Source organism: Chelon labrosus, assembly GCF_963514085.1.
Source record: "Chelon labrosus genome assembly, chromosome: 9".
Taxonomy (NCBI): Eukaryota; Metazoa; Chordata; class Actinopteri; order Mugiliformes; family Mugilidae; genus Chelon; species Chelon labrosus.
The window spans coordinates 18841066-18858906 of NC_140359.1; the positions used below are offsets into that span (position 1 = coordinate 18841066).

General features: G+C 42.4%; 2 protein-coding genes across 2 annotated transcripts; one reads left to right on the forward strand and one right to left on the reverse strand.

Annotated features, from left to right (window-relative positions):
* LOC311493698 (protamine-like protein) lies at window positions 1-908 on the reverse strand. Its single transcript, XM_084552464.1, has one exon. The coding sequence runs from the start codon at window positions 793-795 to the stop codon at window positions 235-237; it is 561 nt and encodes a 186-aa protein (XP_084408590.1). The 5' UTR covers window positions 796-908; the 3' UTR covers window positions 1-234.
* Window positions 909-5153: 4245 nt separating this feature from the next.
* tspan36 (tetraspanin 36) lies at window positions 5154-12912 on the forward strand. The gene is made up of 7 exons (XM_084551652.1): window positions 5154-5428; window positions 9147-9338; window positions 9545-9619; window positions 9747-9839; window positions 10260-10409; window positions 11492-11575; window positions 12146-12912. The coding sequence occupies exons 1-7, from the start codon at window positions 5369-5371 to the stop codon at window positions 12224-12226; spliced, it is 735 nt and encodes a 244-aa protein (XP_084407778.1). The 5' UTR covers window positions 5154-5368; the 3' UTR covers window positions 12227-12912.
* The last annotated feature ends 4929 nt before the right edge of the window (window positions 12913-17841 follow it).

Here is a 17841-nt window from a genome sequence, read left to right on the forward strand (position 1 = left end):
TTTTAATTAAAATCATTTTATTATTTCCAACAAATGTCCATTACGGACCATGACAGAAAGCGAGAAGGAAACATGTGTACATACAGCAAGTCCACGATTTCCAAACTCAAGAAAAGCTAAAACAGCAAAAGCAAGTGGATCTTGAGATGAATGCAGCTTTTTTTTTTTAGTCCACACAGTCAAAGGCCGGCAGGAATGCCTTTGGGCCACATTTAGTGTTCAGAGGGAGAGTATTCACTTCTTGGCAGCAGCCCGGGTCCTGGTAGACCTGGCAACCTTGCGTTTGGTCTTCTTGGGGCTCTTTGCCTTCTTGGGCTTTTTGGTCGCAGCTGGTTTTTTGGCTTTCTTAGGACTCTTTGCCTTCCTCTTTTTCGGTGACTTCTTGGCTGGAGTGGCTCCTCCTGCAGCTTTCTTGGCGCTGGCCCTCTTGACCTTCTTCGCCCCTGCCTTCTTCTTTTTCACCACCTTCTTCTTTCGAGGTGTGGGGGGCTTTTTGTTGATCTTGAAGGACCCCGAGGCACCGGTGCCTTTGGTCTGGACCAGAGATTTGTTGGCCACCAAGCGCCTGACGGCGGCGAGGAGCCTGGCTTTGTTCTTCACCACGTCGTATCCTCTAGCCTTCAGAGCCTTCTTCAGGGCCGCCAGGGACACGCCACTGCGCTCCGTGGACGCAGAAACTGCCTTGAGGATCAGGTCTGACACAGACGGACCTGTTTTCTTCTTCTGAGACTTAGCTCTCTTTTTGGGAGATTTGGCTGGAGTTGCCAAAGGCAAAGCAATTGCAGGAGAAGACATTGTGGTAGATCTACTACAACCAGGATGAAGTCAGCGAGGGTCACAGACAGATGAGGACAGAGTGGTATCTCTGCTTGGCCCCTTGACAGACTCAGGCTTTATCAAGCCCCAATGAGAACCGTGTAGAGTCAGTCCCCGCCTGAACAGCGCGCCTCTTCTCTCCCTCTCCAACTTGATGAAGTTTGTGTTTTCTTCCTCTGGATTATACTCTAAAATCCCTGCATAAAATGTTGAATCTTCACATAAAACACTCCTCATAAAAATCTCCATAATCTTATCTGGCTACAGATGTATTTTTTATATAGAAATCCATCAAATATATTATAGTTTCATGTGTAATTACAAGCTGGCGGTGGCAGAATGTCATTTGAAATGTGTCTTTTGATCATTTTAACTCGTTACTGCTCCCAAACTATCAATGGCACAGTTTTCTAATTAAATATGCCTAAAGGCAGTAATGTGTCTGATATAGTGGTCACAAAACTTCACTTTATTTACACAATTTTGTGCTCAATAAATTCATTTAAAGATCACCAAAGAAACACATCTCCCTTCTATCTATGTTGAGGCAGCCAAAGAGTGGCTTTAACATACTTGGAAATTCCATCAGAAGCTAAGACGGTTGTAATAGGAGGGAAACAGATAAAAATAAATAAATAAATAAGTTTAATGTAATTACATTTTACATAGTTAAAATAAATGCTGCTATATGTTGCCACTGTGTGGAGGGAAATGGATCTAAGCCAGAATAAGAGTTATCAGTTTGTGACAAGGGGTGGCCAGAAACGAATTTCAGATTATTTTCCCGGGTTTTTTTGGGGGGGATTTATGTTATTATTATTTTTATTTTTTGTTTCTTTTAGATTCACTGAAGGATGCATTAATTTTTGTATAAATGTTTAAAACTAGATTTTTTCCTATTTAACCATCAACTGTTGTTTTATGGCTTCCTTATTCGATTTAAGAAAGACATGTTGTTCTTTATCCTTTAAATATAAATAAATTAACAGTATAAATGTAAAGGATTCAAAGTAGTAATGACACTGTGCCAAAATACCAATGTGTAGAACACTTCGTAAAGTAAGAACTTCAGTTTGTGCACCCTGAATAAAATGCAGGGTTTTGTTGTTTTGTTTGTTTGTTTTTCACATATTTTGCATTTTTTAAAATAGTTTTTCTTATTTGCATTCTGACTTTTTCTTGTAGCTTACACAAACAGTGGAACACATTTGTAACGTTGATTCATTTGTTCTGACTGTCCTTAACTTTCACCAACCGCGGAAAAAAATTCCCAAGAAATCTTGAACTTAAAACATGATCCAACACCTGAGTTACTGTTTGATGCATTTCTTATTAAATGCAGATTATTGTCAGACACAAGGACTGCAGCGTCAGTTAACCTTATCTGTTGCACTTGAATAAGAAGTCTGTGACTCTTGTTTGTTCATTATCCCGCTATTTTCCCCCCCCCCCTTTTTCTAATAACAGATAACATGTGTACTTGTTTGTGTGTGCGTGCGTGTATGTGTGAGGGAGAAGATTGGCATAGTCTGGCCTTCTGTAGTGCACTGATAGCGCCTCTTGAATGTACATGCAGATATACAGCGCTAACACACATTATTAAAACAGAGTGAGTTTTGTTTCTGTCAGCATCAAAGCAGACACACATTTTAAAGGGCCACCGAAGGAAACACAGGGCCACTTAAAAGTATTTCCATCTCTACATTTCTGCATAAAAATGGCTCTGAACATAATTTTCACACAAGTTGTGAAAGCTGATGAAGAGAATCCAGTTAAACAAATGAAACAGGAATATTATACTTGTGTATTTGTTTATTCAGAAAAATGAGCCAATATTATCTGAAGTGCAATAGTTAAAGAGGAACTACTGTTTTTTACAACCTGGACCTTATTTCTGGCATAAAATACGGTCGTTTACTCACCCATATAACTTTTGTGTAATTTGTATTCCTTCAGGAGATAATTAGATCAGCATATATCCATGTAGTGGGAGTGACTGGGGCACCGAAACGCAGCCTCTAAGTCACGCATTATCTGACGCAAAACTCGTTCATTTCACCAATATTTTGTTATCGTATGCTAGTGCTATTCCCCATTGAGTCCGGAGTTACCTGTCATCATCATCCGGAGTCTGTAGATTGACCTACAGGAAGACATCGTCCGGGGTCTGTGGGTCGGTCTGTGGGTCAATCTACCTTCTGACCTGGATGATGTCATCTCTGAGAACCGCGCACCCCCAACGGTCGGCTTGTTTACGTACCACTTCCTCTTTCTTTCCTCGAAATGATCGCCGCATAAGTGATGATGATTGGCTAAGGTAGGGTAAGATTTCACGGTAGGCCAATCAGCGGGTGTTTACACACAAACGCGCATATAGCAGTATCAGACAAGCATTAGAGATAGACTGCAGCAATGGAGAGATCGGAGCATTCAGAGGTAAAGTTGCCATTTTCAAGGTGGAAGTATAGGCACTACTTTAACCTCATTGAGGTAAAAGGCAAGGACGTACAGGTGAAGTGTACATTACGCTCAGAAAAAAATCTAAAAAGACGTTTTTAAACATAAATATATTTTTAAAAAAGTAACGCAATAGTTACTTTCCCTGGTAACTAGTTACTTTTATAGTGGAGTAATTCAGTTACTAACTCAGTTACTTTTTGGGAGAAGTAACTAATAACTATAACTAATTACTTTTTAGAAGTAACGTGCCCAACACTGCCAATCAGACTGTGCTGCAACACAGCCAACCACCCGGGTTGAACCCTGACTCACCCTCTATCTGAGCAGAGGTCAGATCTGCCGTTGTATCAGAGCAAACTTTGATTTATGCACTGTTGCAGCTTCTGACCTGGATGATGTCATCTCTGAGCACCGCGCACCCGCGACGGTCGGCTTGTTTACCTGTAATTTGGTACTGCTAGTTTTTTGCAACATGGCTGAATATTTTTCCGATTCTGAGGTTGTGCGCGAACCATAGCAGTAGCAAATAGCAAATAATGCGTTATTTGGAGGCTGCGTTTCGGTGCCCCAGTCACTCCCACTGTATGGATATACACGGATGTAAATATCTCCCAAACGAGTGCAAATTACACAAAAGTCATATGGGTGAATAAACGATTTTATGCCAGAAATAAGGTACAGGTTGTAAAAAAAATAGCAGTTCCCCTTTAAGTGCACTTTTAGGATTACAAGATCAATTTCAAGGCCGACTTAGAGTCCATCTGTTCAGAAGCGTTTCCAGTCATTGGGGCGAGACTCAGGTGTCATTCGGTGCCCTGTTTAGTTTAGAAATTCAGGTATTTGTCACAGTCTGGTCTTCACAACACACATTTGTGGAAGCGTATGATGGCACGGAAGAATGGGGCTCTCTGAGGAGCTCAGAAAAAGAGCTGTCGTGGCTGGAAAAGGTTAAGTAACCTTCTCTGAAGACTTTGCAATCCACAAGTTTACAGTTGGACAGATTCGTTCGTCTTTGTTCATGTGTACACACACACACGCCCACGCTTTTGGAGTAATCTTTGTTAGTCAACCACTCCAAAAGTGTGGGTGTGTGTGTGTGTATGTATGAAATATTTCAGTCCACCACACTTAGGAGGAAACACAGGAGGACTTAAGCAACTTTTTTTTTTTTTTGGTTTCTACAAAAAGTAAGAGGCTTTAGCCATGTCAGCTGAAACCATCTTCTGTGTTTCCGCCAAACCTCCACAACAGATAAGTGGATTAAATCACCAGCATTCAGCCTATCTGCAGGTACCATGTGATATGACTGTGGAATTTGCTTCAGCAGATAAAAGGCCTCTAACCCTCCCATTGAGGTAGTGTTAACAGAACCATGTTTTATGGCAGCAGAGTTCATTGGTATCACTTTGAGCCGCCAAAGGGAAACCAGAATCATAACAGTAACTAACTTGAGGACCATGAAATTAGGAGTGAATTTTTATTGAGTGATTACACGCTAACACATAACAGGGTGACCTCACTAATCTCTGTGAAACGGTTATGTTGTGTCACGAGTAGGCGTAAATGTAAAGACGTCAGCGGGAGGGAGGGTAGATGTTGAATTGCTTTGAAAAAAAAAAATGACCAAAAAAGAAAAAAGGGCACATTTTCAGGGCAAAGTGGAGAAATGTAGGCCATTTTATTTTCAATAAACGTTTACTAGTTATTATCAAAAAGTTCTTAAAACTGTTTCATAGTAAAAACAAACAAACAAAAATCATATTACAGCTGCAGTTTAACTTGTCATATTTGATGCCCCAGGGCTTTCCTGTGTCCTTCGTGTGAGCTGCGTATGGTGTGATGGAGCCTTCCAGCAGGGGGGCTGGAGTTAGAAGAGAGGAGGGGGTGGGCCCCAGGACCTGTTCCGTACCATTGCTCTCCTCCCCTAAGCATGTGACCATGTGATCAGAGTCACTGCAGGCAGGCAGACAGTGTGAGGAAACTTGTGACCAAAGCGGCAGGAGGAGAAGCAGCTCGGCTCACTGCGCTATAAAAACTGTACCACTGCGTCTCCACAGTCTCCCCATCCATCTCCCCAGCACCGCCAGGCAACATGGATTGCGGAATCGTCACGTCCAAGACCATCCTCCTCTTCCTCAGCTTGATATTCTGGGTAAGTGGCGGTGTTGTTTCTCCACCTGCAGAGATTAGAGCTGATGGCGCCGTAGGACGGAGGAAGGGGCTGAATGAAACCACCACTTCCTCTTTCTTTTCTCGAAGTGATCGCTGTTTACTTCGATTGTTTTTGCGTTTTGACGTTGGCATCCAACAAATCTCGGTAATGACTTGATAAGCATCTCTACAGCCATGGCCCAGTTTTTCCTGGCAGGCTCCATGGTGCACTACTTTATTAACGCACCCTAATACACTACAAATTATATCTGCGCAGTTCCTAAGGGGGGAGGGAAAAACACAAGCGAGTTATGAGAAGGCTATGAGTTCATTTCCGATAACCAGAATCTGAAGTTCAGCTGAAGTCAGGGGGAACTCTGACCAATCAGACTGTGCTGCAACACTGCCAACCACCTGGGTTGAACCCTGACTCACCCTCTATCTGAGCAGAGGTCAGATCTGGCGTTGTTCAGAGCAAAGTTTGGATTTATGCATTGTTGGTTTATGGAATAATCAAACTTGTCTCTGCCCATTTGACCTCCTCTGTGTCCTCAAGAGACAGACAAAAAAAAAAAGAAAAGAAAAAAAAAGAAGTGTTTTGAAGGGAGCTAGTAAACTGCCCTGCCTGTCTGTCTGTGACTGATGTAATTAGATTACTGTGAGATGGAACAGGCTTGTGTTTGTGTCGGCTGTATTTTCAATGGAGAACACAGTTTATTGCTGTCATTTCATTAACCGCATCAGTTTTTGTTTTACTTCCTTATTTGTCTTCTTCCCAATTTAACGCTTCATTTACTTTCTCTTTATTAAATCATTCCGCACGAAATAGTTTCTTTTTTATATGTTTGGACTTTGTATTGTATTCCTGTGTTTCCTTGTTTCCCTGAAGCTCGGCATGACAGGCAACACATAACAATGCACGGAAAGTTTCTAGCTGCAAAAATCCGACGCTTTCACTTCATGTTTAGACCACAAATATCACCTGGTTGTTGATTTGTTTTTCCAACAGCGTCACCTCGGTTGTGCAGTCCATCCAGTCTGCTGACTGCTTCTGGAGAATGTTGTTTAGCCAGAAGACTTGCGACTGAACCAGCGTAGCAAAATAGTGAGCAACCACCTTTGGCACTGTCACTGATTTATCGGACCAAGGGTCTGTGTGCGTTAGATTGCCACATTCTCTTCAAAGAGAGGGAAATGTCCCGACATTTCATGATCACCTTTATTTGGTAGTGTGTGCCATCATTATTATATTTTATATAATTTTAAGCTTCTAAAGGATTTCAGGCAATTGTGCTGGTTATGTGGTGAGCAGCTAAACCCGATATACACCCTCAAAAAGTTATTTTCAGTTGATGTAGTTGGAGTAAATAATCAGTGTATTTATGCATTTCTTTTAACAAAGAAAATCAAAAAGGAAAAGGTTAATGTTCTCTGAATGCTTGAAAGCACATGAGTGGAAGTGTCATGGCTGCTTTATTTCCTAGTTTGGAAATAGATGTACAGCTCAAGTCCTTAAGGGGTCCACTAAAATCATTCCCACAGGTCGAGGAGGAACGATAGTTGCCTCGGCGGTTTCTCACATTCCAGAGTGCAGGGAGGTGCCACCGTGCGTGGATGCTATACCTTGTGTAAGCCTCTTTGTGCTGCCTCGAAAGGCACAAGATCAGAGTTTCTGGACAGATTAGGGGTGAGCTGTTGAGGGGAGGGGAGTTGAGGGGGGGTGTAGAATAGCAAACCCCATAGGGATCCCGTGACTGGGGAGTGATTAAGAGAAGTGAGTCATGAGGCTGGAGTGCAGCATGAATGATTGTTCTTATGTGAGCATGTGTGTTTTGTGCGGTCTGACAAACATAAGTGAACAAAGAACATCAATTATAGGGGAAGTAAAACTGAAAATGTCCAGAGACGCACATGCGGGGGGTGGTTTCTGATATTTGCCTTTTTTCTGTCGCAAATTTTCCATCTGATACGGAAAGAGAAATTCAGCACATTTCCACAGTTTGGATTCAGAAGAGTTATATATATCACATACACCAATCAGCCACAACATTACGAACGGCTGAAGTAAATAACATTGGCCATCTTTTGACAATACAGTGTTGTGCTGGGAAAACATTTGGACCTGGCATTCGTGTGGATGTTACTTAGACATGTACCACCCACCTAGACCAGACCAGGCACCCCCACCTCATAGCAATGACACAGGATACAGCCTGACACAGGCACACACACAAAAACACTTTAGGAACAACTCAAACAAACATGAAAAACAGCCCAGGGTGTTGACCTGGACTCCAAATTCACTAGATCCCAAACTGGTCAAGTATCTGTGGGATGCACTGGCACAAGCCTGATCCACAGAGGCCCCTCCCCTCAACCCATAGGACCCAAAAGCCCCCCACTAACAACATCCTGTTGCCAGACACCACAGGACACCCTCAGAAGGCCCATGTCCATTCTCTGATGAGTCACAACTGTTTTGGAGGGACAAGGAAGACCGAGACAGTGTTAGGAACGTGGTCATAATGTTATGCCTGATCGGTGTATCATTTAATTTCACTTTTAGTTTTTTCCTTCCACACAATTGGGTTTCTCTGATAACAGATTGGAGTTTGAATCCTGATACAATGCGTGTCAAAGTGCAAATGGAAGTTACGTGTGCTGATCGAGATAAATACTTCAGAGGCATTGTTTTCTTAACCCTATAGATTTCTTGGAGGAATTTTGAGCGCATGGTTAAACAGGCGCGGAGGACGGCATGAACAAACCGGTTATTATCCAAAGAAATGAGGAAATTATTTTGTAACTGTAATTGTAGCCGTTCCTCTGTATATGGACAAACTTGGCCGGTGTACGTGGAGTCTCATGACTGATGATCTCACCCGGGAAGCATGACTTGTAGAAAGGTCGTGATGATGGTGTGACTCGAAGCCTAATCTTTTGGTCTGTGTTAATGGTGTGAGATCATAACAGATAATGAAGTGAGAGCAAATCGCGTTGCGCTCGATCTGCCGCTGTTAACCGCTGTCTTTGTTCTCGCTTTATAATTCATGGCATTAATAGCTAAAGGCCTCTCAGTCTAACTACGTTTTTTTTTTGTTTTGCCTTTAAAAATAGTGTTATTGAAGAATTATAATAATGTAGTCCAGTCATATGTGTTTGCAGCTTCTTCTTGACCTGCCAAAAACCAGATTTAACATCCATATTTGTAAATGAGTAACACAGCTGTTCAGTGTACACAAGAAGAGCACGACACAGAGAGGTAAACACGGATCATGTGACAAGTTTCGTCAACTGTACCAACATCCGTGTCTCTGCAGTAACTCGCTTTGTTAAGCTCCACGGACTGAAGCTTCTGACCTAAATTAACTTCTTAAATTGTGATTGACGGGTATTAGTCCCACATTAGATGAAACTAGAGAAATCTGTCACAAGACAGATAGAAATGTGCTATAGGGTCGCCATCTGGGGGCCTCCTTTCTCCTATAACTATTATTTCGTTTGTTTGTCCTGACACCATGCCCCTATGCGTCCTAGTTTTCAAACTTACACATTTCACCTTGAGTGGAATCCGCATTCATTGTTAATTTTTCTCGTTAGTATGTAGTGATAAAGTCCGATCCGTGTGCACACATGTCACATTTTTAATTCCTGCCACTTGCTCACTTCTCAGCTGCGAATAAACACTGACTCTGGATATGCTTTCTCTTCCCCCGCAGGCTGCAGGAGCGGCGTTGGCCTACGTCGGCGCCTACATGATCCAGAGCTATAACAACTTTGGCAATTTCATTCAGGACAAGCACACGCTGATCCCGGCGGCCATCATCATCGGCATCAGCGTCGTGATGTTCGTCATCGGCGTGGTGGGATGCTGCGCCACGCTCCGCGAGTCCAAATTCGGCCTTGGCTTTGTAAGTGTGTGTGAGAGAGAGAGAAAGAGAGAGTTCCTAGACATTTGTATGCACAACTGGAGAGTCTGAAGGTGAAAATGAGACTGCGAATATTGCTTTCGGTTGCTGTGGTATCATGTTGAATGTTTCATTTATGTTTTCCAGTGGTTTATCCTTTCAAAGCCTTTTGATTCTCTTTTAATCACTGAATTTCACTTCTCATTCAGTTTTTCCTGATCATCATGCTGATCTTTGCTGCTGAAGTGGCTGCTTTGGCATTCAGCTTCATCTACCGAGGAAAGGTGAGCGGCAGACAGATTTTTAAACAATATACTCTATTTTATCATCCATTTTAAATAATCTATTGGAGACTTGTATTGTATCTGTGAGTTCACTCTCTAAGTACCCGACGTTCTCGTGTCTGTCCAGATAAATGGAAGCCTGGGCCAATCCATGAATGACGTCTTCTCAAAGTATGGCCAGGACCCCGAGACCAAGGCCGTGGACGTGCTGCAGAAGGAGGTCGGTGTTATATTCTGCTGCACACTAACAGATCCGGTTTCTCTGTGTTACTTTCGTAAATGTCGACTTCTGCTTTGCTCGCGTTCCCTCTCACCTGCTTGGTTTCATTTCCTCCTCTTTCAATTTAGTTTTTAGTTTTCGTCAACAGCTTAAAAAACAAACGACTCTCCACCTACTGTACATGCCCCTAAAATTCCCCTAATTTACTCTGTCATATATCATGTAGGAAATTTTCCGTGAGGTAAAAGATGAGGCTTTGAAGATGGAGAGTGCGTGGGCCAAAACATAAGCAGGACAAAAATTCCTCAGTATTGTAGGTCACTCATTTATACAGGCATATATATCTCTTATCATAGAGTCCAACGTTACCACTCCTTTGTTCTACTTTCTTATCACCTGTCCATTATTATGTTTTTGCAGTTGAAGTGCTGTGGTGTCGGCAACTACACCAGCTGGTTTAACACGACCTGGTTCACCACCCACAACAACTCTGTGCCTGCGTCCTGCTGTAAAAACACGACGACCCAGTGTACTGGCAAACTGGAGCAACTACACCTACTTAACCTAGACGTAAGTCACACAGAAGGTGCTTGGCTGTCTCACTGTGAGTGTGTTTCTGTCTTTGCTGTGCTCTGGATTGTAATTTTACAATATATCAAATAAAAACCAGCGGTATAAAAGTCGCTGGGCCCTATTTTACTGTGTACTGTGACTGTGGATGTTGTAAGATAAGATAAGGTAAGATAAGATAGGACTTTACAATATACAAAACTAAATAGAAGAGAAACTATATAACAGTAAATATGTTAAGGTACAAAAGATATTTACATATATTTACATATTGCATCAGGTTTAAGTAGCTAACCAAAAAGTTGAAAGCTGCATATTCATAATGACGTTCATGAATATCATGAATAAAGACAAACAAACAGAGTATTGCACCAAAAAGACATGAGGTAATGATGTGTATTAATACAGGGATCAAGTGGTATAGACAGATGTATTATGTCCTTTATACGTCCCAGAAGCTCAGCAGCAGCGCTAAGTAATGCTGACGTTAAAGAGTCTGATTGCTGACTGCTGAGGGGACAAAAGACCTCCGGAAACGTTCCTTCTTGAACTGTGGGAGCAGCAGTCTTTGGCTGAAGGAGCTTCCTAAAGTCCCAACTGTCTCATACAGGGGATAAGAGGGGTTGTTCCTGATGTTGGACAGTTTAGCCAACATCCTCCTCTCCCCCACCGGCAGACCATAGCGTAAAAGTTTGCATATGCAACCGCTGCGTGTGCTTTCCACTCATTCAACTGTTGGCATGCCTGCAAATGTTTCACAATAAAAGCACGGTTAAAGGTTTCAGTGTCTTGAAACACTGCTGGGCTTTTAATAAGATCCCCTTGAGTTTAGCAGCGTAAAGCGGTTACTTTACGGGTCCTAAAATGTATTAACATATGAAAAATGAATGTTATACTTATTAGACAGACAATAATAGATATAAACATCTGCTTATAATATACGCCTGTTTTAAATAGTGGCCTGTTACCTGCAGCTGGGGCCTGTAAGAGCTACATTTCAATTAGATTCTTCTGCTGTGCATTTACTTTGCTATTTTATGCTATAATGTATTATATGTGTGCTCATTGTGCGTGTATTTTAGGGTTGTGAGGGCAAGCTGGAGAAGCTCATACAAGACGTGCTGGGTTACGCCATGCTGGTCGTTTTCGGTTTTGCCATCATCAAGGTAAGTGGGTCACGCGCGGCTCACATTGAATGAGCGTCACTGTTAACACATGTGCAGCGAGACACACACTAGTTCGTCAGTGCAACAGATGGCGTGGACGTTTGAAGCAATACTGTTCTACACATTATACTTCCCTGTGTGCAATATGTCAGCTTGTCAGTGGTGGAAAACGGCTGAATGGATTAACTCAATCTCTGCAAACGGGGAAAATCTGTTCGTGTAAATGTACAATGCCATCTTTGTTGAAAGTTACTACTGGAAACAGAAAGGGGTCAGTGTGGCATCCTCACAGCAATTTTCAGCATTTCTACACTACACTTATTTAATTATGTGATTCAAAGTGATTTTTCCAAGAAAGCTCAACTCGGAGATAGCATCATGAGGGGAAAATATCTGAATCGAATGACCTCCCGACTGCCCTCTAAACTACTTTTTTGTAACTCTTGCTCTTATTTGACCGTACCCCAACATAACATTCAGAGTAACCCTTAACATTTCATCCCAGGACTGATCTGTTCACGTGCTGCCTCAGAAAATCAGTCTCTTATTTCCTGATTTCTCTCATTGCAGTTCTTTGGGATGCTGAGCGTTTGTGTGATCACCTGTAGAAGTGGCAGCCGGAGGAGTGGCTACCAGCCTCTGTACGCCTAAAACACTCCTGCGACCACCTACTGTACCACCTCCTCACTTTACCCCTCTAGGTTTGCTGACCGCTTACTGTGCGCTGTACAGAAGCATTCATTTATTGTGCAAATTTAAGCAACGTCATTGTCTTAGTCTTAAGGGGATCATGCCGGAGCTGATGAAATCGACATCAGTGTACTACTGACTTGTTAAATAATTGTTTTTTACCGGTCATAAATAGTTAAAATCTCTGTGGAAAGCTTTTTTTTTTCCTTCTGATGCAGCAGTTTGTTTCTAATGTAAACCTAGAGCTGCTGCCGTGACATCAAAGAGAAAAGATAACCATCTTCTTCTTGTATTTCCGTCTGAGCCTTCTTCCTCTGCTGCATCATGTAGATATTCTTTTAAAGGACATTATACTTTGGGGAATACACAGTACTTTAATGAATGACTTCAAACTATATTTTAAACATGTTGTGATTGACATAAAAAGGACAGATGTTTAATGCCTTATTTAGGATTGCAATATTTATAGCCCACTGAACGATTGAATACATATAAATGTGATTTTATGGTCAGTTAACTGTGTTGAACTGAGCTGTAGTTCTACATCTATTGTCACGTTTGTTGTGTTTATTATATTTCTAAATTAAAAAAAGTGACCATTTCACAATAATCCTGAGTTTGCTGTAGTCATATCTCACCCGTCTCCTTTGTTCTTACACGAGGGCAGGGGGGGATCGGACATTTATGTCTAATGTTGTCGCCACTTTTGTGCCAAAACACCTTGCTCGTGTCAGACTGTACATTCAAATCCCATTTAACGCGACCCCACGGTGGTTATCTCTCACCTCCTGACTGTGCTGATAAAGAGGCCGCAAGTGTGGCACATACAGAAGATAGGACTATTCATCTTACATAAGCCCTGTCAGTTTTTAGAAAGATAAAGATAGAAACTCATGTCCAGGGGAGACATAGTCATCAATCCACATATACAGCACCCATTGATGAGGTTCCAGATAAATCTGATTTTAGCCATTAGTTTAATTCAAAGTTAAAAGGGAACTACTGTTTTTTACAACCTGGACCTTATTTCTGGTATAAAATACGGTCATTTACTCACCCATATAACTTTTGTGTAATTTGTATTCCTTCGGGAGATAATTAGATCAGCGTAAATATCCATATAGTGGGAGTGAATGGGGCACCGAAACGCAGCCTCTAAATAACGCATCATCTGCCGCGAAACTCGTTCATTTCACTAATATTTTGTTATCGTACGCTAGTGCTATTCCCCGTTGAGTCCGGAGTTACCTGTTGTCATCATCCAGGGTCTGTAGATTGACCTACAGACCCTGGATGATGTCTTCTGACCTGGATGATGTCGTGTCTGAGTGCCACGCGTAATTTGCAACCTGTAATTACAGGTTGCAAATTACATGTAAATAAGCCGAACGTCGCGGGTGCGCACTGCGCTCAGACACGACATCATCCAGGTCGGAAGACCAGGTCTGTAGATTGACCTACAGACCCCGGATGATAATAACGGCTAACTCCGGACTCAATGGGGAATAGCACTAGCATACGATAACAAAATATTGGTGAAATGAACACGTTTCACTTTAAGTATTCCATTTATTTTTTTGTAAATGTATAATTAATTCAAACCAGCTTTGTGTGCCTCATTTGCCTCCTCTATTGCCAGTCCCTGCAATAAAGGCTCTATTTGCATCTGCAGCACCATCACCCATGTTGTTTGTTGAGTTGCAGCGACACCGAATGTCCTGTAGGTGGTGCTAAAAACCTGCCCTGAGTTTAAAGTCTAAAGCATTAGCAGTGATGGACTTGTAGAAGATCATATGTTAAGATCCCATTTTATATTACTTGCCATGTTTCACATAAATAAATTAAACACAACCTACAATGCTCCAAAGAATAGAAAGCATATTATTCTCAGTAGAGCTTGAAGAGAGACTGTGAAATATTTTTTCTACAACTATGTATCTTAACATTCACTTGGAATCTCTATTAATAGCTCTCCCTGTGATTGAGATTGTTCTGTCTGTGCAGCTGTGTGAATGCCGTCTGCTGATGAACGTAAGTGACCCCGTCTCAGTCTGCGTCCCTCTCATATCTCTTGGCTGCATATCTTATTCAGTGCACATCCTCGCCGGCTGCTCCGGGCTGTGTTGACATTTAGACGGGGCGTTCTTTTTCAGAGAGAACTGTTGGCGCACACGCTGTCAGATAACCTTGTCAACTCTTGAGACCTGCTTTCCCTCCCTTGTTCCTCAAACTGCCTTTTTCTCCCGTCTCTCTCTGTCACTCCCATGTCAGTCTATTCCCACGTCTTTGTGTCAACTCCTTGGCCTCACCTTTTCCCTCGCGTCACACGTCTTTCTTTATCTGTTCTCTGCTTCTTACGCTGGAGGTGTATTTGCATCTCTACCTCCTATCTGGGCCACCCATATGTTTTTCTGTCCTGTGTTCTTGTTTTTCTCAACTTCTCTCGCTCTGTAGTTTCAGGTGTTAACCCTTGATAATAGGTGGTGCAGCAAAGAAGAGAGTCATGCTGCATAATCTGAATAATAAAGCAGACAAGAACATAAAGTAAATAGAAACCAAGAACAGGCTTCTTTCTACAGACCAGACTGTAAGGTTGAATGCTCGTTTTGAGGTTTTGAGTCTCAATCTCAGATCTGATCTCACTCTATTTGCTATAGTAGAGTGTACTCCATGTGTAGAAATAGTGGCTTACCCCTTTAAATGAAGTTATACAGCAGTTGTTCCCCCCTTTTTTTGTGTGCCTGTTAAATTGGAGCCCTCCCTTACTGGTACCTAAGAACAGCTGAGCCATCCATGAGCCCACACACAGACTCAAAAGCATAGAGAGAATCTTTGTAGTGCCCAAGGTTTGATTCAGAGTTTTGATCTAAAAATGTCACTGGCTGCCTTCTCGGCACAACTGATGCACTCTGACCATGTTTGGTCCAATCTTTCAATAAAACCACAGTCAAAGTAACTCTTAAAGTCTCTTTTTATACAAAAAGTGTGTGTTATTCACACATTTACATTAGCTCTTTTCTCAGACAGCCCCTAGTGGAACTGATCGAAAGCCCTGCCACAGAGGTTGTGAGGTCACAAAGGTGTGGCCTGCTAAGTAGCCCACTGTCTTTTAGTGGGTTGTCCACACCGATCAGCCGTAACATTATCCTGTGGTGTCTGGGAACAGAATATTGTTAGTGGGGGCTATGGGTCGAGGGGAGGGGCCTCTGTGGATCAGGCTTGTTCCAGTGCATCCCACAGATACTTGATGAGTTTGGGATCTAGGGAATTTGGAGGCCAGGTCAACACTTTGTGCTGTTCTTCATGTTTTTTTGAGTTGTTCCTGAACCATTTGTGTGTGTGTGCCTGTGTCAGGCTGCATCCTGCTGGGGATGGCTGCTGCCATCAAGGAGTGTCATTACTATGGGGTGGGGGCTACATGTCTAAGTCACATCCATGACATGAATGCCAGGTCCAAAAGTTTCCTAGCAGAACACTGAATTGTCACAAGATGGTCATTGTTACTTACGTCTCCTGTCACTGGTTTTGGGGGCTCAGACCTCAGTTTGGGAAGCATGATGAATATAGGGAAACAATAGTCTTGGATAGCATGAGGCTTGAGTAAGGTATCATTTCCTATTTTAGAACAAGCTTCATGTTCAGCCTTCACTTTCTGTCACCTTCAAGATAAAAAGGCAGCGCCTGAAAGTGTTGAATTCACTGGGGTAAGAGGTGTTTGTGCGTATCATTTGGCATTGTACCATCTTCCGGTCCCTCATGAGTCATCTTTGCACACCTACAGATGTGTCCCTCCTTTCCTTTTCCTTCCCCTCTCTGGGCCACCAACTCCCTGAAAAAAAACCCAAAAAATAAACACAAAAATGAGCCGGCTGAGCCAGATGCCATTGGGAAATTTTGGCCTACCCTCTAATTTATTTATTTCCTTTTCTACTTAGACAGGCGTCTTTTGAAGGGTGGTAATCTGAGAAGGACGAACATGCAGTGCCGCTGCTCACTTTGTCCTGAAGGTACAGAGGAAACTGCAGGAAGGCAGTTTCTGTGTCTCATCCAGAGAATTCCTCCATGATATAACACTTGTATTAAATTCCTTTTCTGGATTTGTTTCATAACGGCCGGTTTTGCCACATATCTGACAGCTTTAACATCAAAGTAGCAACGGGAAAAAAAACCTCAGGACAAATAGTATCACACGGCAGATAACGGAGAATGTTTGCTGTCTTTTAGGAAAAGGGGTTTTTCAACCTTTTTATTAAAAAATTTAAACAAACAGAATAAGTACGCCGTTAAGGTTCATCTGGGGTTTTCTTTCCTTCTCTTTTTCAGCACGCATTGACAATACATTGTCAAGACCAGGAGCAGGTGCTACTGACATCATACAAGGCTGCGAGTGTGTTTCTGCAAATAGCCGCCCACGACTGACACCGTGACGTCTCCATTTGTCAGATGCTATCAGTATTAATTAGACTGTGTAGCCAGAAAAGAGGAACAGGAACACAGTGCATACGCAGACAACAAAGACTGAAATGGGCCATGTGAGCTGCCGCAGCTGTATCGAAGTTTTACCCATGGTATCTGTTATGATCCTACAATAATCTTCACAGTATACATTATTGTTCAGGTCGTCCAGTTTCCTCTCCCTTTATCTGCTCGTTTTCTTATCTTTACCTGCTACTTCTTTACCTATAAGGTGACTTAGCTAACCTCCAACAACTACTATTGCTGAAGCAGTACTCAAAAAAAAAATAAAATAGCACATGTTGCCACGTAACTGGAACTAGTCTCATAAATATGAATCAAAAGTCTCTGAAATTACTAAATAAAAATGGCAGCGAGAAGATATTTTTGTAAAACTTTCACCTCAGTGCCGCATCACACATTTGGATTTCTTCCATCTAATCTTCTGCTGTTAATGAAAGCAGGTCGTGACGCCGCTGTTTTTCAGAAACATAAAAATATACACAGGAGACACGACAAAGTGATGTTTCGTGCCTTTGTCAGCAGATGTTCCATTCCGGACCGCTGTGGGTGTCTAGTCACGGCCATTAGGCGAGTGCATCTCAACATCAAAGGAGCCATTCGAGTCATTTTGTGTCCTCATTTTTTTTGTTTTTTTTTTGTAAATCAATAGAAAAGCCGGGCGGCACAGTGATGTGGTGGTTAGCAGTGATGCCTCACAGCAAGAAGGTGCTGGGTTCAACTGGGGCCTTTCTGTGTGGAGTTTGCATGTTCTCCCTGTGTCTGCGTGGGTTCTCTCCGGGTACTCCGGCTTCCTCCCACCGTCCAAAGACATGCTCGTCAGGTTAAATGGTGATTCTAAATTCGCCGTAGGTGTGCGTCTGAGTGTGAATGGTTGTCTGTCTATCTATGTTAGCCCTGCGATAGACTGGAGACCTGTCCAGGGTGTACCCCGTCTCTCGCACAATGACAGAGGGGTAGGCTCCATCCCCCGCCTGCGACCCCCCCGGAGGAAAATGAATGAGTGAATGAACAGAAAAGACAAATAATATGGAATAAAGTATAAGAATAGATCTGATATTTCATTATAAACTGGTCTTTATCAGGTTTTCTGAAGTCTA

Excerpts from the sequence above, each read along its gene's own strand:
- tspan36 (XM_084551652.1), top strand. The coding sequence starts at position 5,369 with ATGGATTGCGGAATCGTCACGTCCAAGACCATCCTCCTCTTCCTCAGC. Across the intron at positions 9,339-9,544 it reads CCAAATTCGGCCTTGGCTTT|TTTTTCCTGATCATCATGCT; the intron begins GTAAGTGTGTGT and ends CTTCTCATTCAG. Across the intron at positions 10,410-11,491 it reads TACACCTACTTAACCTAGAC|GGTTGTGAGGGCAAGCTGGA; the intron begins GTAAGTCACACA and ends CGTGTATTTTAG.
- LOC311493698 (XM_084552464.1), bottom strand. The coding sequence starts at position 795 with ATGTCTTCTCCTGCAATTGCTTTGCCTTTGGCAACTCCAGCCAAATCT.